Source organism: Lycium barbarum, chromosome 5 (genome assembly GCF_019175385.1).
Source record: "Lycium barbarum isolate Lr01 chromosome 5, ASM1917538v2, whole genome shotgun sequence".
NCBI lineage: Eukaryota > Viridiplantae > Streptophyta > Magnoliopsida > Solanales > Solanaceae > Lycium > Lycium barbarum.
In genome coordinates this window covers 25,757,399-25,779,425 of record NC_083341.1, presented here as the reverse complement: position 1 = coordinate 25,779,425, position 22,027 = coordinate 25,757,399, and the positions used below count along the sequence as shown (strand labels likewise).

The following is a 22,027-nucleotide window of genomic DNA, read 5'->3' as shown; positions in this document are numbered from 1 at the left end:
TCCAATATTAGTGATAAATTATTGAATCGGAAAGTTAGGGTTTATACCAAAAATTGGGGGTTTCTCCTAGACTCCGAATTTGATTATTTCATGAGTTAATCTAGCTTCTAATTGATAGGAATCGATCACCTAGAACATTAATTTCATGTTGAGACCTATAGATTCCTAATTTCAACTTTCTAGTTCATAAACCCCATTCCATAGGTTGGGATTTGGGTCTTGAATAGAAGTAAGGTTTGAATGATGTTGTTTTTTATTCTAATTACATGATTTGGATATGTTTAGACTTCCATTATCTCGAGGGTCAAAGGAAGGGAAACTCTAAGGTTTGATTATTGGAGAGTTTTTTGTTCGGCTCTCCAGGAAGGTTATGGTTTACCACATGGTGAGACTTCGATTAGCGAAGCACATATTTATATGATATTGTCGGAGAATGCATGTAAGCCTTCAGGTATGAAGTTGGGTTGGATATTGTCTGAGGTTGCGCCTAGTTGTATGATTTTAGGGCTAGCCACTTTGTTGTGTTATTGACTTATCTTGGTCTATTTACTTGTGGGCTTCTTGCCGTGTGCGTGTGATTAGGACTTGATATGATTTCACTTAATATGGTTAAATCGATATTGATACTGTGATATGTGTCCATGTGTGGCATGGTTGGGAATTAGAGCGTTGATCTGCATGTTACGGTATATAGTTGAGGATTTTTATGATTTAAGTGTTTAATTGAGGCTGAGGAAGTGCACGACATGAATTCCATACTTTATATATGATTGTCACCTTTGTGTTTTGCATTCATCTCTCTTTGTATTTCACTTATCATCAGAAAAAGGAAGGATAACGAGAGTGGGCCTGAATTGTGATGTGTACTTATGATAAGACACGAACGATATCTTGATTATGATTTACGGTTGGCAGTGCTATTATGCATGGCATTCATACTCATTTTACATGATATATTGATATGAGCTGTGACTTGGTGCTGATGATGATAAGTGAGAGAGTGTAGCCTCCGAAGTCTTTGCTGGAAAGCGTAAAAGTGAGATGAATGTCCGATGCCTGAGGTCTTTACTGGGATCGTGAGAGTGGCCGATACCTAAGGTCTTTACTGAGATTATGAGAGTGATCGATACCCGAAGTCTTTGTCAGGATCGTGAGAGTGGTACCTGGACTTCACGGGTCCCTCATTGGGTCATGATCGCCGAGACATGGAGTTATTCAGTCCAAGGAATGTTGTACAAAGGTTCATATGCATTGCATTCATCATACATACATTATTGCATTGCATTGTTCCTTTTGGTTTCTAGCGATGTGTTGTGATACTATCGTGATATACTAGTTCGGATTGATTATACTGAGACTTGGCACCGTTGGGTTTAGATGCTATAACGTAGGTGATGACTTGTTTTGTGGATATGGATTCGTGTTGACTTGTATTTGTTGGTTTATGGGTTTATCCTTCTCTGTTGTCTTTATATGCGTTAGCTAGTCTTAGTCAGCATATGATACCTACCAGTAATTATTGTTTGCACTGACCTGCACTTGCTGCATTCTTTTATGAATGCAGAGTACCAGATGGGATCCACCTCTACTCCTCGTGACTGGTATTCGAGGTTTGCTGATTCGAGTCTTTCAGGATGAGCACGAGGACGTTCACTGCCCGAAGACTGTTCCGTCTGTTATGTCTTTATTTCCATCCTCAGACATGATTTTGAGACCAATTATGTATTACTATTAATGAGACTTGTAGTATTTAGTTAGATGCTCTTGTATGACCATACCAAGATACTGGGGTGTATTTCATTTACTTGCACATTTTCTTATATTATTATAGTAAGACTTACGTTATTCTATCTTCTTCTGCCTTATTTATGTTTTTATGATTGTTGGGATGTGGGTTCGCCTACCGAGGTGAGGAAGGTAGGCGCCCGCACGACTTACTGAAAATGGGTCGTGACATTCATGTATGTTTCATATTAGTCCTCATGTTTAGCCTAATCACTTGTTATACAAAGACACTATCTTCTACTGTAGAATAGCATCATAGAGCTTGATTATCTATTCAAACAATTTAGATACTTATTTGTTGGTTGTCTGTTTTGTTTAGTTTACTTATCTTAGCCCTCTGAATAGGTGTTCAGCATGTCGTATTAATCATGTTTAATTCATATGAGTATTTGTTTATTTTAGGTGCAAAAATGATAGTTTGATGTCACGACCCATTTTGGCTAAGTAGTGCGGGCACTTACCTTTCCCACATCGGTAAGCGAACCCTCAACCCAACGATAATAAAGGCATAAATAAATAAATCAATTGAGCGGAAGAGAGTAATTCACGTAAGTTTTACGATAATAATATAGAAGAAAGTACGGAAATAAGAAATACACCCAGGGTCTGGTCTAATCCATACAAGAGCATCTAAATGAAAATATACAAGTCTGGAATACAATGATACATCAAATCTGCCTATATCTCATAATGGGAAAGTAAGACATAATAAGAGGAGTCTTCAAGGCAGCGAATGTCTCGTGCTCACCCTGGAAACTCGAAGCTGAACTGATGGTGACTATCAGCCACACGAGATGGAAGCAGATCCAACCTGGAACTCTGCATTCATAAAAGAAAGCAGCAAGTGCAGGTCAGTACAATACTACAGTACTCGTAGGTATTATCGTCCAACTAAGTCTAGCTCACATAATTCAAACAATAAAGATGGATAGGTCAACACAAAACAGAGCAGAGTATCCATCATCACCTAGGTTGAAGCATCTAAACCCAAGTGTACCAAGTCTCAATGTATCCTATCTGAAATCAACAACACAAGTAAACCACCAGATCATCACAATATAAAACAAAATGCAATTCAATGCAATGATGTCAGAATGCCAATGCAATGCAATGTTGAGTACACATGTACTCCGTACGGAAGTATCGATGTCCCGGTAGCACAACCCATGGGGGACACGCAAGTCCATGTACTCACTCAATCTACGATTCCGGGACAATCATCGGACATCGAACTTACACATCACTCCACACAATCCATGATTCCGGGACAATCATCGGACATTGGACTACTCACATCACTCACATACAATCCACGATTCCGGGATAACCATTGGATATCAGACTACTCACATCACTCTCATGCAAATGAAGCTCAGCTCATCATAGTGATATAAACAATGTATCAACTATATATCATGAGAGATGTGAACGTGTGCGATGTATGAGTTAACCTGAATAATAAGATCAATATCACAAGCACCAAGCATGGGTACGCCAATAATATCATGAAAGACTACCCAAGTCATATAGAGCACTATCCTCGAAATCAATGCCAACAAATGAGGCACCAAAATATCATGAACAAGATATATTAATAGTCTCTGATATCTACAATCACTACGCGGCATCAGGCCCACAATAATGGAACAAATCGAATTAGAACACAATGGGGTGGCTAGCCTCAATCACACAACAAGGCCCAATCTAATACAACATCCAGCCCAACTTCATACCCGAAGGTTTACATGCTTTCTCCGATAATACAGTCTAAATATATGTTTCGCTACATGAAGTCTCACCAAGGGTAAGCCATAACCTGCCTAGATGGCCGAATAGCAAAATGCCAACAATCACTCCTTCGCTTCCCCTTCCGCTGAGCCTCAAGATCAAGAAAGTCTAGCCATATTCGAAATCTAGGTTCGAAATATAGCCATATTCGAAATCATGAATATTGAAACTTATATTGCTATCATTCAATTTAAGTCAAAACCCAACCGTAGAATTTAGGGGAAATGGAGGCCCATAAGGTCAAAACGTGAAATTCAGGGTAAAATATCAAATTAAACACTATCTGATCAAAACCCATCAACCATTGCTAAATTAACTCAAAGGTTCACCTAATTTAGAAGTTAAAGCAAAACCCCCAATTTCAGGCATAAACCCTAACTCTTAGATTCAAGAATTCAACACTAATAATGGGAGATATATGATTAACAACCTTAAATACATCATAATCTAGCATAAACCCAGTCAATTTCATCATTAATAAGCCTAGATAGAAAAATCCATCAAAACCCACTTTTAATCTTTCATTACTAATGAACTAACAAGAGGTTAATGACATCTTCAAAAACGCTCTCTTCTGTCTCCTAAAATTTCATGCAAACCCTAATACTACAAACCCTAACCTAGCCGTATCATGGCCACTCTTGCCACTGGTCAGCCGTCGTCGGCGGCTGACCAACCTTTCCCTCTAACCTCCTCAATCATATTTCCACCTCTACCTCAATCCAACCTACCCCCTTCATCTTAATCTCAACCAAACCCTAATTCTTCAAACCCTAATATAAACCCTTCTACAAACCCTAATTCTTCAAAAAGCTTTGGTAACACCTTAACGGGTAGAGAGGAAGTCTGTACAACAACAAAGCAGCAATGTGAGCCTATACCTAGGAAGAATCTAACGTATATTGATGGTATTCCAATGGTGAAGTGGACCGAGGTTGAAATCAAACGAATGGAGATATTGGAAGACTTTCAACATGCAGTGATAGGAATGTTTTCTCATGGCTGGCCTGATTTGGAAGAACTACGCAATATTGTACCATCACAATATGGCGTAAAAAGAGACTGTAAGGTTGGTTTTTTTAGGCCAAGACATGTTTTGATCAGATGCTCATTTATGGAAGATTTTATCAATCTTACGTCCAAAGGTGCATATTATTTGAAGGCTAAAGATGGTTTTACTTATCAGATGAGGCCCCTTATCTATGATTCTAAGTTCAAAGTGGATGAAGAAATATCTCAGGCAATGGCGTGGATTTATTTTCCAAACTTGTTACCTACTTTCTTTGTCAAAGAATCTTTGTTTACTATGGCTTCTGCTGTTGGAAGGCCTTTGCAGTTGGACATGGCAACCATAAACAAGACTCGACCTAGTTGTGCTAGAGTTAAGGTCCAAGTAGATCTTCTTGCTGAGTTACCTAACTTTATGATGTTGGAAATAGAGTATGAGGATACAAAGGATATCAGGAAGATGAAAGTCAAAATTCAATATGATTTCTTACCAAAATATTGCATTGAATGTAAGATTCAAGGCCACTCTAGAGAAGAGTGTAGAATTCTTCATCCTGAATTGAAGAAAATAGTAGAAGTTGATGTTATAAGCTCAGATAAAGGGGTGAAGAATACAGGAAATCAAGAGGAACAAATTGTCCAGGATAAAGGCAAGAATGAGGCACGCAGATGGTATCATGGTAGATATTTGTTCCAAAAACTAACACTTCTGATAAGGTGGATGAAAGCAAGGTTGAGAATGCTGATGCAACGAATAATGCTGATTCAGAAGTACAATTGGTGGTGCAAAACAAAGTTGATGTTTCAAATATTGTGGAAGAAGGTGAGATACCAAGTACAAGTACATCCAAAACTGAGGGGGAGAATTCAAATGCAAATGGCAACAAGAATGGTCAAAGTAATCAGTTGGAGACTAGGCTGAATAATGCAGACATGGAACAAACAAATGTGGATGACATTATTCAATGTTCCACACAAGGTCGGCAAATAATACAGGAAGTTATGCCAGGCATTAATAATGAGCAAGGAATAATGCAACAAACAACTACTCAAAAGGTGACAGATCAAGAGGAAGAAATTCATAGTTCATGGGCTGATAAGGTGGAGGAAAAGGAAATGAATACAGGAGAAAGGCAACAGGAATATGGAGAGTAAGGTAGTACTGATGGAGACCCTAGGAAAGAGGACAGTGTGGAAGAAACATTTGAAGGAAATCCTGGTGGCACCAATACAACAGAAAAGGGAACAAGTTTAAGGCAAGTAAAGGTTCCAGACAAAGAGGAGGTTCAAAAACAAGATGTTTATCCTGATCATGATGAACATGTGGCTGTTGATGATAGAGGATTATATGGAGTAAAAGAGGCTATAGAGGGTTCTCCCTCAGTGATAATTCATAATCCTTTGCAAAGAGAATGAAAAGTACAGGAAAATGTGCAATTAATAGAGGCAACTGCTGTAGTTTCCACAAGTGACAAGATGGAGGAGCAGATGGATGTGGAGCAAGATGCTGATCTACCAGATCATCCTTCCTCAAAAAAGGCACTGGTGATTTCACATACTGAGAGCCAACAGGTGACACTTTATAGAAAGCCTTCCCCAATCAAAGAGCTACATGACCTGATCTCTCATAATATTGATGTCATGGAAGTAGAGGATGATGTCAGAGATCTTCATAAAGAAGACAAGGACGAGAATATTAAGCAGAATAAGGAAAATATTCTTAAACAGGCTGATATATCTCCTAATAGCAAGTCTAACAATAAGGGTCAGAAGAAAGGCAAGAAGAATTCTATTGACAAGAAAATTCCACTCAGGGTGGTACCAAAGAGGAATGCTACTACATCTAATGTTAAATGATGTTAAAATCATTCGTTTGGAACATTAGGTCAGTGAAGACACAAAAAGCCTTTCATAGGTTACAAATGTTAAATAGACATCACAAATTCTTTTTGATTGCTCTCATGGAACCATTTCAACATGTCAGGACAATAAACCATTATAGGAGAAGGTTGGGAATGTGCTTAGCTAATGCCAACGGTAATGGTAAAATCTGGTACTTTGTGGCTGATAATATAGAAGTAGAAGTTCTGATGGATTCCCCTCAGCAGATTACTTTGAAGCTGTTTTTACAAGATTTGAAACAGTATCTTATTACTACTTTAGTATATGCTAAATGTAATGCTTCTGAAAGGCTAGAGTTGTGGGAGGATATTTATCATCTTTCCAATACCTTGACTTGTTCCTGGTTAATAGGAGGAGACCTCAATGTGGTTTTGAATGATGAAGAAAAGATAGGGGGTAATCCTATTCAACCTCAGGATATAGAAGAGTTTGTTTTTTGCAAAATTCCTGTGAACTTGAAGAGGTAAAGTTTAAGGGAAGTCCCTTCACTTGGTGGAATGGAAGAGCAGATGAAGCATGTATTTTTGAGAGACTGGCTAGGATGTTGGTGAATTCTCTTCTTCGTGACAATTTTGAAAATAATGAAGTGGAACATCTTGTAAGAACTAGATCAGATCATGCTCCACTTTTGTGTACTTATGGTGACAACCATCAGAATCATTTCAGACCTTTTAAATTTATATCATTTTGGATAGAACATGCATCTTTCCTGAATACAGTTAGGCTGAATTGGTCCACTTGGGAGCATGAAGACCCTTTTATAAACTTCAAATGCAAGATGAAAAAGTTGAAAGGGGTGTTATCCAAATGGAGCAGGGAAATGTTTGGTGATATCTTCAAGCATCTGATAATAAGGGAGGAAATAGTGAGATTAAAGGAAGAGTTGTTTAAAGAAAATCAAAGCCAAGTAAATAGAATGGTTCTGCAGAAAGCTCAGGCTGAGACTAAAAGATACTTGCATTATGAAGAAGAGTACTGGAGACAAAAATCAGGCCTGGATTGGTTTGTAGATGGAGACAAAAATACTAGATTCTTCCATAATCTAGTGAAGGGAAGAAGGAAGAAACTGCAGATCAAAAGAATTCAAAATTCAGATGGTTCATGGATTGAGGATGACGACCAAATGGCAGATGAGGCTGTGCACTTTTATACACAACAATTTTCACAAGATGATATAATTGGAGAAGAAAATTTATTGTCACATATTCCTGTTTTGATTAATCAAATTAGAAATGATCTACTGTGTCAAATGCCTAGTGTTGATGAAGTCAAAAAAAGTTGTTTTCAACCTTTGTGGATCAAGTGCTAGTGGACCTAATGGTTTTCCTGGAATTTTCTATCAGACTTGTTGGGATATTATTAGTTTGGATGTATACAAGATGGTGGTGGCTTTCTTTCAGGGTCATACTCTTCCTAAGGAAGTTACTCATACAAATCTTGTTCTACTACCAAAGAAGGAGTTGGTTCAAAGTTACTCAAACTTAAGACCTATAAGTTTAAGTAATTTTATCAACAAGGTGATGTCAAGAGTGGTTCATGATAGATTAGAAGTTGTGCTACCAGAGTTGATATCTATTAATCAAGCAGGCTTTGTATAGGGGAGAAGCATTATTGAGAATGTGCTCTTGGCACAAGAAATAGTGACAGACGTCAGAAAAAGGGGCAAACCAGCAAATGTTGTGATCAAATTGGACATGGCAAAGGCCTATGATAGAGTATCTTGGTCATATTTTATAAAGGTACTCAGCAGAATGGGATTTGCTAGTCAATTCATTGACATAATTTGGAGGCTGATTGCAAATAACTGGTATTCCATCCTTTTCAATGGTCAGGCCAAAGGATTTTTCCATTCAACCAGGGGTGTCAAACAAGGTGATCCACTTTCACCTGCACTGTTCATCTTATCAGCAGAGGTGTTATCAAGAGCTCTAAATGCAGAATTTGACAATGTTGAGTATGTGGGCTATGGCATGCCTAAATGGAGTCAAAATATCAATCATCTGGCTTATGCAGATGATACTATAATATTTACATCTGCAGAAGGAGAGTCATTGAAGAGAATTATGAAGATTCTGCAGGGTTACGAGGCAATTTCAAGTCAGCTGATCAATAAAGACACGAGTGCCTTTTATATGTATCACAAGATTCCTGGTGTACTGTCTCAACAGGTGGAGCAAATTACAGGCTTTAAAAGGGATCAGTTTCCATTAAAGTATTTGGGATGCCCTATATTTCATGCAAGGAGTAAAAAGGTATATTACAATGACCTTATCAAGAAGGTGAAAAACAAGCTGCAAAATTGGAAAGGAAAATTGCTCTCTTTTGGTGGAAAAGCAGTTCTTATCAATAGTGTGCTTCAGAGTATTCCCATATACATGCTTTCAGCTGTTGTTCCCACAAAATATACAATTAATGATCTTCATAAAATATTTGCAAGGTTTTACTGGAGTACTAAAGAAGAAGGTAAAAGTAGGAATTGGTCCTCTTGGGACAAGGTTTGTTTACCAAAAGAAGAAGGAGGACTAGGATTCAGATCTCTAGATGATGTGTCTAAGGCCCTTTTTGCCAAATTATGGTGGAGATTTAGAACATCAAATAAATTATGGTCAGCCTTCATGTGGAATAAATATTGCAAGAAGATGAAGCCTACAGAAGTGCAGTGGAAAGGTGGATCACAAGTGTGGAAAAGAATATTAGAAGCAAGGGATCAGGTGGATCAACAGATATGGTGGGAACCTAGAAATGGAGCATGTGATGTATGGGAAGATAATTGGACTAATCTTGGTTCAATCAAACAGGAAATGCCTCTAGAATTTCAGATTGACACCAGCATTAAAGAGGTATCATACTTTATGAATGCAGAAGGCTGGGATGTATAGAAATTGCATAACAAGCTGCCAATTAATTTGTGTGATCATATCCTACAAGAGTTGAGTATAGTGGAGCATTCAGAGGAGAAAGATAAAGCCTGGTGGATGGATAGTGTCACACCCTAATCTCACTAGGGTGTGATGGGCACTCGACCCCATATCCGGAGCCGAGCGAACCCACAGACTTTCATTTCGTACATAATCTTTCCGGACTTTTAATCAAATCGAATGTGATACATAGTAAAACTTGCTGAAACATATATATATTTTATAGCTTTCAAGTGAAACAAATCTGTAATCATACGGACTTTATAACGTGATACGAAACGACATATCGGCTGATGGAGCCGCTTACTAAACCGACACACCATACCCACGACTCTGTCTGCAAAGTCTCTAACATTAACAGAACCTTTAACACATATATTCTGACTCGGCAGTTCTCCGGGAGCAAATGGAGCTTGCCCTCCTCACTGGAACATCTTCCATAATATCTTCAACGCATCTGGGAGTACCTGCGCGGCATGAAACGCAACCCCTGAAGAAAGGGGGTCAGTACGGAATATGTACTGAGAATTTAAGGCATGAAACACAGAAACCGAAGTCACAACCGAAGTAAGATGTACAGAAGGTGAGCACAATAACCAGAATACCAAAGTGTTGCATCTGACGTACAAATCATACATAAGAGGTTCCGGAAGGCAAATACGGCAATCAAAATGCAGAAATGCTTTGCTTTCTTTTGAAAAACATTTCTGTCTCATACACACAGACAATAAAACACACAATTACCGCGGCCAAAAGTCCAGCGGTCACTATCACACATACCGCGACCAAGTGTCCAGCGGTTAGCATCCCAAACCCGACATACCGCGGTCAGGGGTCCAGCGATCAATGTCGTAGATACCGCGGTCAGGGGTCCAGCGGTCAACATCACAAATGCGGCATACCGCGGTCAGGAGTCCAGCGGTCAATGTCGCACATACCGCGGTCAGGGGTCCAGCGGTCAATGTCGCACACACCGCGGTCAGGGGTCCAGCGGTCAATATCACATAGTGCGCACAATAATATAACCGGCCCGGGACTTGGCGAAAGAGGTAATAACAGAATGCCAAATTTATTACTTTCCAAACATAAATCACACATGCCAGGATCATGCATCACACAAGATTCATGTATGCCAAAATCGTATATCAGAAAAATACAGAAGGTAAGTAGCTTATCCAGAATATCAGAATGCTTACTTTTCAATCACAAATGATGCATATCAAAGTCATGCAAAGGGCACAGGAACATGGTCGCCACTCCTGTCTCTAGCGCCATAACACATCATACTCCAGAAGATTTCATAACACGTACACAGTATCTTGGGAACCGGACATATACCACGAGAACCCGGGGACCAGTCACATCATAATCCATATACACAGTAACTGGGACGGACATATACCACAGTACCCCAGAACCGTACACGGTAACCGGAGACGGACATATACCACAGTACTCCGGAACCGAACACATCATACTCCATATACACGGCAACCGGGGAGGGACATATACCACAATACCCCAGAGCCGGACACATCATACTTCGAAATTACATACATGGAACCCGACCCCTAGACAAGGGACTCGGCGAACCATACGCACGATACATACCGGCCCGGAACTCGGTGAAAGGGATCATAGCATATATACGAGCGGATTAGTAAGAAACTAGGTGCACATAAATTAAAACCCGATGAAAGAATTGAATGTATTATCAGGATATTCGTAACAGATTATTTATAACCGAATACTTATTTCGGATACCTATATCAGATTACTTGTGTCAGGATATTTCTATCAACATACTTATATCAGATTACTCATAGCAGACTCCTTATATCGAATTACATGCTCACATCATGATATTCACATTAAGGAGCTTTCCAGTGACTTATGGAATGAATCAAACGGAGTCTTAGATTCATAGACGAAAGTCTTACTTTTATATCATACAAAAATAGCTCAAGTGAGACAAACGAAGGAAGTTTCGAAACTTGTGGGCCCACCTCTGGTCAAGTCGAGGTGGCGGATATAAATTACTAACATTGGACTCTATGGAGTCATCCATGAAGGTTTCAGAGCGAGCCTATCACGTCTGTACGGGTTATGGATGTTTGAACAGTTTTCCAACAAAACTTTAGGGCTATAATTCAATTGTGCTGAATGAATAGTACCAAAATTAAGACTCGCATTTCTATGAGCAGAATAACCCACGAGGCTCAAATCCGAATCTAGTACACCTAGGACATGCCAAGAGAAGAAAAGGGGTAGCTTTACATACCTTTTCCGCTTTTTATGCTACTCAAATTCAATTTCCAAATTCTCCAAAATCTACAATTGGTCACAAATACCAAACATTAACCATAAGCCCTTAGGAGTTCAATCTTGAATTAACATTTGCCTACAGAAATTTCGGCAGCACCTCCCCTATTTATATGCCTAGCCCAGAATTACAATTCAGCAACCAACACATCAACAACAATACCAAATATAGTAACAACATTTCCAACACCAACATATGCCGTAAAATAGCCCGCACATTATTTTCCAAATTTTCCCAACCAACCAATTCGCGATATAACTATTTAATAATTTTATTTCCGCAAAGAGGTCAAAATTAACACTAACAACATCAATAACAACATCCTCCACATTCGACAAGTTAAATACATTTGTTTTCATCCAAAATTTTCTTCAAACCCCATTCTACAATTCAACCATACCAACAAACGAATTTATCACGCTATTTTCTTCGTTCTAATCCGTTAAAACTTTAAATAAACTTGTTAACAATGAAAAAGATCCTTATTCATACCTTAAGTGCACAGCCACCACGTCCACCCTCTTATTTTTAGTTTATTTTTAGCTCAAATCGAAGGCAACGCGACGTAGAACACTTTTCTCTTCATGGGCTTCGGGATTCGGGGCTTCGATTTTGGTCAAAAACTGGTTTTCTCTCTAGGATCTCCTCTCTCTTTTTCTCTAGAGTTTTCCAGGTCCTCTTGGTCTGAAAATGAGGGAGAGAAACCGAATTTTTCTATTAAAAAGCGTGGGTAATGGGCCTGACCCTAATTGGATTCGGGTTGGGCCGGATTTACTGTTCAACTCGACCCTCCTGCCTTAAAATGTTTATATATCCTTATCCCGATGTCACCTATATGCCCACGACCTACCGTTGGAAAGCTACTTCAATTATTTACAACCTTGATTTCTGGGGGTTTTCCCAAATTCCAAACTTATAATGCCGTCTTTGCCCCTCCAAGTCAGGTCATCCGAAAACGTTTTCTTAAATTGTCCTTTTGGAGGGCTTACACTCATTTTTGGCTTATGGATCCTTCTTATGACATGCTCAACTTCAAATGTACTACCGATATATCTATTCATATGTCTTTTATAAGGTCCCGACGTGTGGGCCCCACCTTAACTTACTGTAACGAGGGTTTTTCGTTAAATAACTTATGAACCAATTCACACCATATTGTCTCCAAATGTCGTATGTGTATATATTCTTAGACTTAGATCACCCAATATTCATCCTTAATCCTTGTTTGACTTAACTCCTTTTCGAGCTTGTACCACGCCGTCTATGATTTTGTAGCGCGAAATTTTTCGGGGGTGTAACATTGACATATCCGAATGTACAAAATACGGGATATAACAGATAGTACTAGAAGAAATTTTACTGTAGGGAGTGCTTGGAATTTGCTTAGGAAAAAGGCTCAAACATCAGCTAACTTTCCAAAATTATGGTTTAAAGGTGCTCCATTCAAAATATCATTCTTCCTTTGGAGATTATGGAAGTTCAAAATACCAGTGGATGATGTACTAAAGAGAATGAATATTAGTATTGTATCTAGATGTAGATGCTGTCTGAACCCTCATCAGGAGGAGACAGTTCAACATCTATTCTTAATAGGTGAATTTGCAGTAGAAATATGGCAATATTATAATGCTACTGTGGGGATAATTGTTCCAAGGATTCAGATTCATCAGACAATAGTGCAATGGTGGTATATGCAAGGTCCTACAAAACTCAATTCGGTTATGCAGGCTGCACCAGCATTCATATGCTGGCTATTATAGAAGAGAAGAAATACTATTATGCATGGGGGTAAGATGAATAAAATAAAGGGGATAAATGGGATCAACTACAATCTACAACAACTGGTGAAGACATTATATCCTTGGCTGAGAAATATTCCATATGATTGGCCTCACATGATGAAATATTTGGAGGATTACAGGCCTAGAGTAGGATATAAGATGGTGCAATGGAAGTGTCCTGATGCTGGCTGGTTTAAGTGCAATACAGATGGGGCCTCTAGGGGTAATCCAGGTTTGAGTTCAGCTGCTTGCTACATTAGAGATGATGTTGGAAACCTGATATATGATGGGGCAAGAAGAATAGCTGATACAACAAATATCACAGCAGAATCTGTGGCTATATTGGATAGAATTGAGTTCTGCATTAAAAATGATCTGGTGCCTGTAATGATTGAATCAGATTCTCTGTCCATGATAAACATCATTCAAAGAGTATGGGAGATTCCATGGAAGATCAGTATGGAAGTTAGTAAGATCAAGTTTTGGAGGAACAAGGGGCAAGTGCAGTTTGCTCATATCCTTAGGGAAGGCAATGCACTTGCAGATTTTTTAACTAACTTGGTTTTTGATTTTGCAGGTACAGTTCAATTTCATTCATTTGCTGAATTGCCAGCAGGTGCAAAGAAGATTCTCAATAGTGATTAGATGATGATGCCTAACTTCAGAAGCAAGATTTATAGAAATAGAGAACCTGACTGAAACTCTCATATATATCTGATTTCTGTATACAAGCCAACAAGTGATGACACATGATTTAGTTTCACAAGGAAGTAAAGTTTCATGATAACAGCTTGGTCTGATGTTGTAGATCTGATTGGATGACTAACGTTATCCTTGTTCGTGTGTGGTATTAACATAAATGTTCATCCTACTAACAGGATCTCTTTAGTTACCTAATTCAGTTACAAACATTCAACATGACCTCATGAGCAAGATTGATTAAGGTTATTGGACAACATAAGACAACAACTATGAGGAACTTCGTACCTCACTTCTTCTTGAAAGAGTTTCAGTGATATTAGATACCATAGTATCTGGTGAGAGCTTGAGGTGACTGATAATGGCATCAATCCAAAGACGGAGTGTACTTGTTTGCAACTATCATTGTTACATTTGGCTGTTCAAACAAGGCTTAGCTTTTTTTGATTTCCTAGGATAGAGTAGTATAGTTTATTTTTAGTTTTCTTTCATTTTGTTATGTAAATATCTTCGATTACTTTTTAATAAAATCCAACAGCATCAGGCTAAAAAAAAAAAAAGCTAACAAGACAAAGGGGTTCTAAGATTATTAAGAATAATGAATTAGCAAGACGGTTAGGAGAACTTACAACAAAGAATCATCACCAATAATCCCCAAGAATAGTTCCCAAGAGCTCAAATTTTGGAATGGTGTTAAATGATAGACTAAGGGCTTTTAACACTTCATTTAATGAACTAACTGCCCATCACCCGCTTCTGCGTCACTAATACTGCTCCAGCAGTAGCATGACAGCTACAATGGCCATGCCCAATTGGCAAGGCCCGCTCCAGCGGCAGGGTGACCGCTTTCGCGGTATTGCTGCCATGGTACTGGTGATGCCAAAGCGGGCACCAAACACCAGAAACTCCCCCAAAGTTTCACACCTCAACTCGAATTTCCTACTAATTCCTGAGGTCGTCTGCTCATAAACCACATACACAGACACGCATAAAAACACGCTACGAACGTGCTCGTGGCCTCGAAATTCCGAAAGGGGGTCTCGTTGACTGAGCCAAGCCCCGATACCTCAATTTTCAACTTCCCAAACTAAGTCCCAAAATGCATTCAGGTGCATTGGGAATCGAGCCAGATAGACACACTAGTTCTAAACGACCATTCGGACCTCTCAAATCGATGAATTTTTCAATAAGGTTCGTTTACCCAAAAATCAACATTGAGTCAACTCGTTTTCTCTTAAAGCTCAAATTTCACAAAAAGTCACCCGAATCAAATATAGACACCTCGGGAAGCATGTCAACGGTCCCCTTGGGTCAAAAGTAAGCTAACCAAGCTCAAAAAAAGGCGAAAGTGCCGGAAAGACTATAACGACCAAACGGGTCGTTACATCAAGTACCAATTAAACCATCGCTGATCCTCGTGCGAAGAAAGGAAAAGAACGGGGAAAATACCTGAATCAGTGAACAACTGGGGATATCCGTTGCGTATGTCGGACTCGGTCTCCCAAGTAGCCTCCTCAATAGGACGGTGCTTCCACTGCACCTTCACAGAATCAATCTCCTTCGACCTCAACTTTCGAACCTGCCTATCAAAGATCGCAATAGGCTCCTCTTCATAGGTGAAATTATCATCAAGTAATATTAAATCCCAACGAACAATGTAAGTACCGTCGGCGTGGTACTTTTTCAGAATGGAAACATGAAAAACTGGATGAACTCCTACCAAACCTTGCGGCAAGGCTAACTCATAAGCAACATCGCCTATACGGTCAACAATCTCTAACGGGCCAATCTACCTAGGGCTCAGCTTGCCCCTCTTCCCAAACCTCATAACACTCTTCATGAGTGAAACCTTCAGTAGAACCTGGTGACCAACAACAAACTCTAAATCTCGGACCTTCCGGTCCACATACATCTTTTGTCGACTCTGAGCTGCGAAAAGCTTGGCCTGAATAACTCTCACTCTATCAAGGGACTCTCTCAACAGATCCGTACACCAAGGTCGAACCTCGAACCCATCAAACAAGCCAACCAAAGATATACACCTCCTACCATATAAAGCCTCAAAAGGCGCCATGCCAATACTCAAATGATAATTGTTGTTGTACGCTAACTCTTCTAATGGAAAGTGTTGATCCCAATGACCACCAAGATCAATAACACACGCTCGCAACATGTCCTCGAGCACTTGAATAGGCCGCTCGGATGGGCCATCGGTCAGGGGATGAAAAGTTGTACTAAGATCCAATTGGGTACGCAACTCTTCATCCAATTGGGTACCCAAATCCTCATGAAAAGCCCTCTAAAATTGAGAAGTGAAGATAGTAGCCCAATCAAATACTACAGAAATAGGAACCCCATGTAATCTCATAATATCCCGAATGTACAACTTGGATAACTTCTCCGCGGTATAAGAAATCTGAACCGGAACAAAGTGAGCGGACTTAGTCAACCGATCAACTATCACCCAAATAAAATCAAACTTGCCCAGGGTCTTCCGAAGACCCACAACAAAATCCATATAAATCGTCTCCTACTTCTACTCGGGAATGGGCATCCTCTGAAGTACACCGCCAGGTCGCTGGTGCTCATACCTTTTTTGCTGACAATTTCCACACTTAGCCACAAAATCAACTATATTCCTTTTCATCCGACGCCACCAATAATGTTATCTAAGATCACGATACATCTTAGTTTCCCCCAGATGAATGAAATATCGAGATCTATGAGCCTCAAACAAGATCAACTGAATCAAATCTCCTGTAATGGTTTCCTTTTTCGCGCGAGTTTAAGGGCCAAGAAGGCTACTACGAAATCATTGACTCTCTTTCGGACTTGTTTTGAAAAAGAGTCGCCACCTAATTTTTAGGAAATTAGGAAAATATATTTTGAAGGGTTTATTCAAATGCAGTGAAAAAACTTTCATAATTCAGAGTTCTAGGTAAGGGTTCTGGTGATTCCCTGGGGACGGTGTTAGGCTCTCCAGTATTAAGGATTCGTACTATACGGTTGACCTTCGAATTCCACTGTATGAGTATTTGTTTAAACTGCTTATTTTGTGTTTACTTTCCCTCAAAAAAAAGAACTGTCATGCTTATCATTTTATTTTATTTTTTGGAAAAATTTAAATATATTCCCTTTATATATAGGGTATCGTAGTTCTGGATTTATAACATCCGTGTAGAAATAGTCTCCTTTAGGTTTAAGAAGTACATGTTTATAAAAAGAGAATGTAAAGTGAGTTTTTGTTTTATAAATTTAATCCTTATTATACTCATACACCTGGCTCGGGTTGGTCTTTATTGGTACGTTCAGCCTTTTCCCGAATTATGCATTACGAATTGGTTTTATACTTTTATAAAGGCGTTTTCATACTTAAAAATAAGTATATACCGTTTGTAAACACTTGTTTATTTGGGCCTGCTAGGGGCCAAAACAGCATCATATTTTAGGAGTCCCTTTTATACTTTAAACAAAATACTTTTTGGAATTTCGCAAAAAAAGAACACCTGTTTTCAGATTAAAATTGATCCACTTCTTGTCAAGAATTTACCAAGTGTTTTTTAGATGAAAAAGTATAAAAGCTGATGGGCATTGGACCCATTTATTAGAAGCTAAGGTGGGAAAATCCTTTGATTATGGTAAAAACTAATTGAGTTAAATAACTTGGTTGAAAACAACTTTTGCTATAAAATACGATGGCCATTTGAGAAGTTAGAAAAGTCAGTTTGTTGTTTGGGGAAAACAGTTTTGCTAAGTTCTAATTTTACTCAGTCATATAAAACGTTATGCCAAATCCGTGATTATTGAAAACGCGCACGGGGACCTAAAGTCAACTAAACAACATAGGAACCGTTATCCTAAGACGTCTAATTCCAACCATAAGTTTTTTCGCTATAATATGGGTTTGCATACATTTTATTACAAATACATCATATTGAAAATAAATTAAAAAAAAAAGTAGGGAGACAAGGTTAGACTAGTGGAGTACCAAGCCCCTAGTTGGTCATTTTCACCCATGACCGGGCCTTCTGCACGCCTCGCTATCTTCCTTTCGCCTTCTCGGACTATATTTTGAAGTAGTGTTCCGACTTGGGCCTTAGGCCCAAGAGGGTGGTTTCATGCATTTGTGACTCGAGTGGTCGAGTGATAGGAGGGGGAGGGGGGGGGGGGGGGGAGGGAAGAAAACACTGGTTAGTTTATAATCGCTGAACTTATCACTAAGGTAAATAACTAAAATTAAATACACATACATGGACGATGTAGAATACACACACATATACATATATAAAAGGAAGCTTATACTCGTTCTATACTTACCCCTTTTGCCTACTCTAAGCGACGTTCAAGTTATCCTGGACTTAGGCATGGCATGGGACTAGGTTTGGATCCCTTATATCCGATGGCGCACAAGTTCCAAAGAGTTTCAGAGAACTCCAGGCATGGCTAACACTGGGAGATTAAGACATCGCCGAATTACTACGCTTGGCCTTGGATTTATTTGGGCCTCATTGAGAGTGGATAGAGAGAGTATAGAATTAGAGACTATGGACACAAATAATCTACTAATAGCTTAAATGAGCAGTCATGGGCACTGTATAGGCATCCACATTGAGATAATTCTCCTTGAGAAAATTATTCATCACAACACAACACTTGACCAAATCAAATACAACGTCTTTTTAAAAGAGGAAGAGCAAGCAGCCAGCAGTTGCAACAGAAATATAGAGGAAGGAGACAACCAGTTTCTAGGAGGGAAATATAACAAATCAACACTTGCATAGGCGCCAAAACAGTTTAGCCAGATGACAGCCAACCTAAAAAATATAGTCATGTAGGCACCTTACAACCAACAAGTGAGTTATTAATCTAAACCTCAATAGGATCAAACTTAGGGCGGCACTGCCCAGCAGGCATATTGAAGTAAAGAGAGGTGTACATGATCCTATATAGGCAGCAATGTTGAAAAGAAATAAGAAAAGAAATAATCACTCATGATTAAACTTACAAAATTACTTTTTCCTGAAGGAAGAGAAACTAGCAACAAGTAAGCAAGAAAGTCATGTAAAACACACAAGGGACCAGTGGCACAAAGTCGTGTGGGAGGCTACTCTTGACACTGGAAATGGAAGAGGGCAGCAGCCAAGCTACTAGGGAAGTTATAAGACAAACACAAGTCTTGGGGGGCAGGAATAATACACACTAATACAGCAGCCAAACAAAATTACAACATAATAAAGAAAGGCTTACTCCCTAGATGTAAAATAGGAAAGTTTTTGAAAATAAGTCACATAGTAATAGGAGCAGTAGGACACAATGCTGGAAACAGGTTAGTAACTTAGGACAATTTAGTTTTAACTCATTGCAAGGGGAGGAGCCAAAACAAGATACAACCATGGAGCAACACATACAATCATGGATAGGTGGGGATTCAGAAAATACTTAAACAAGTTTCAACAAGAAAAACAAAGCACTAGGAGCCCTCTAGACCCTGCAGACTAAAGGTATTTAAGCCAGAAAGAGAGAAAGAGGGATCACACAACAACCTGCCTGAATAGTTCAAACTTTTACTTCCCTTTAAGGCATAGTCCAAACACTCTCCCCTACCTAAAGTCTCTGTGAGTCCCAAGATCATGAGGGGAAGGTTCAAAAAATGGAAGTAAGAGTTTCAGGCCCTTGAAGGGGAAACAAGATAGGGTGTGGTTATCACCTCTCCAGCTCCTTTCCTGAGTCTCCTTTCAGCAAAAAGGGATCTTGGGCCCCACTGGTCGTTACATCCAGCTTATGCCCAGGCTCAACTTTTCCTCTCTTAAAACCCTTTCGCACATCTTAATGTACTCACCCTAATCATCTAGTGACAACACTAGGGACTTTAGGTAGGCTTACACACATTCAACCCTGTCACATTCCTTCTTAAACAAAACTCAATGGTCCAGGTCTATAGGCTCTTGATGACTGAGATTAGTGGTAAATGCTTGGGGCAGACTTCTCAGAAGCACCATATCAAGCAGTGGCAAACTAACTAGTTTATGTAGACTAGATTTAGGTTTCAGAAACTGCTGACATCAAATCCAAATACAAGCACTGAGCACAATCATTCTCTTAGTCGCAAAATGGGTGGGATCAAACTAATCAATCTTCAAGACTTCCAAACTGAACCAAGAAAATTCATGGGGGGAGGGGGGGGGGGGAGCTCTTATTTCTAATGACAACAAAATTCAGAAGAGATGACACAATCTTTTGTTTATCAGAAACAAACAACACAAGTAAGACAATATTTAACATCAAGTGGTGACATGGAGGCTATAAGATACTTTGAAGATTTGAAAGCAAAAGAAGCCAAACAAAGAAGTGAGGCACTCTCAGTTTGAAGAATGTAAATCCATGTAACACAAAGAGGAACTTTAGACTGAAAACAAACAAAGTAGGAGAAGAGCACAAGCCAAGCACATAGTTTTATAACAAGAAAATGTTAGAACTAACACCCTTTGCTAAGACCAAATGGCTTTCTATCCCAAAGTGTACACACAAACACCTTAATGGGACTTCACCAAATTCCAAGCAAGGTCAATCATCAGGAAATATTAGCATAATTAGCTAGTTTATTACAGCACTGAGGTCAAGCAAGGGTAAAGGAAGGACATTAAACTTCATGAGACAAACCAAACTTGGACCAAAAAGGGAGAAACTTATAGCCTATGCTAGGCCTATGGCAGTGAGGACCTATTTATTATATTATCAAATTTATCTGAAAGGGAGTCTGGAGTAAAACAACCTCATAATTTAAGATTAATCTATAGGTAGGTTCAAAGAACTCAGACATCACATGAGGGTCTATTAACCAAAAGAGTTTAAAGAAACAACAACGTTTTACAAGTTCAGTAACAAAGCAAACATCGAGGAAAACTATTTTTTGTAATTTTCAAACTTGATCATCATTTTGACTTGAACAACCTGATTATGTTGTGAATGCAAACTAAATGAAAGGCCACATAGGGGAGGACAAAGATGGACAATGAAACAGTCAAGGCACAAAAATCAATTCTCCTAACTTATAGTATTAGCTAGATGATCACAACAAAAGAAAATCAATCAAAATGACACAAAAACTTTATCAGGTCCAATGTTGCTCACACATCTTCAATGCTAGGTAGTTGTATCCAGTGAGACAGAAATATCACATTCAAGCAAGTTGGGAAGGGAACAAGCAAGATACCATCAGAACAATAGCCCAGACCACACCCACAACTTGATCACTTTAAAGAGTATTATCTATCTTAAGTGGTCACAACACATATGAACAAAGATCCTCCTCTTTTAAAGTCCATTTATCCCTCTACACTACTGTTTTAGTTAGATGAGAAGACTAGGCACCATACTTATGCCAACTTTGCCAAAACTCCTCAACACTTGGTAAAAGTTTCAAGAGAAAAGAAAAACAGATTTGACTCTTCCCCTTTGGCTAAAAAGAGTGATTCAATCAAATAAATAGAACAAAACCAACCAGAGTTCAGTCTACATTTCAAATTCTTTTCCTCAGTTTCCCTTTACTCTATGTCTAGGTGGAGCAGGTTGATATGGAAAACAGACTTCTATTAAGGAAGAACACCCTAGACTACTCAGAAGAATCCTAACAAATCATGAGTGAATCATATGTATTTGAACAAATCTTGAGTAAGTTATTTCAGGAGAAACAGTAGTTATTAAGCACACAAAGGAGGCAAAGAAGTTTGTCAGTTATAAAACACACCCAACCAGGTTTACCTCAAAGTAAGTTCCCAAAGTTCACTTAGCATGATCAAATAAATTTAAGAGGAAAGGGTTTG

The 22,027-nt window shown here is 39.0% G+C and overlaps 1 protein-coding gene across 1 annotated transcript; it reads left to right on the top strand.

The window, feature by feature from the left end:
- Nucleotides 1-8,615: 8,615 nt before the first annotated feature.
- LOC132639339 (uncharacterized) lies at nt 8,616-13,484 on the top strand. The gene is made up of 3 exons (XM_060355793.1): nt 8,616-8,978; nt 9,123-9,323; nt 13,287-13,484. Exons 1-3 carry the CDS (start codon nt 8,616-8,618, stop codon nt 13,482-13,484), a joined length of 762 nt encoding a protein of 253 aa, XP_060211776.1.
- Nucleotides 13,485-22,027: the final 8,543 nt, after the last annotated feature.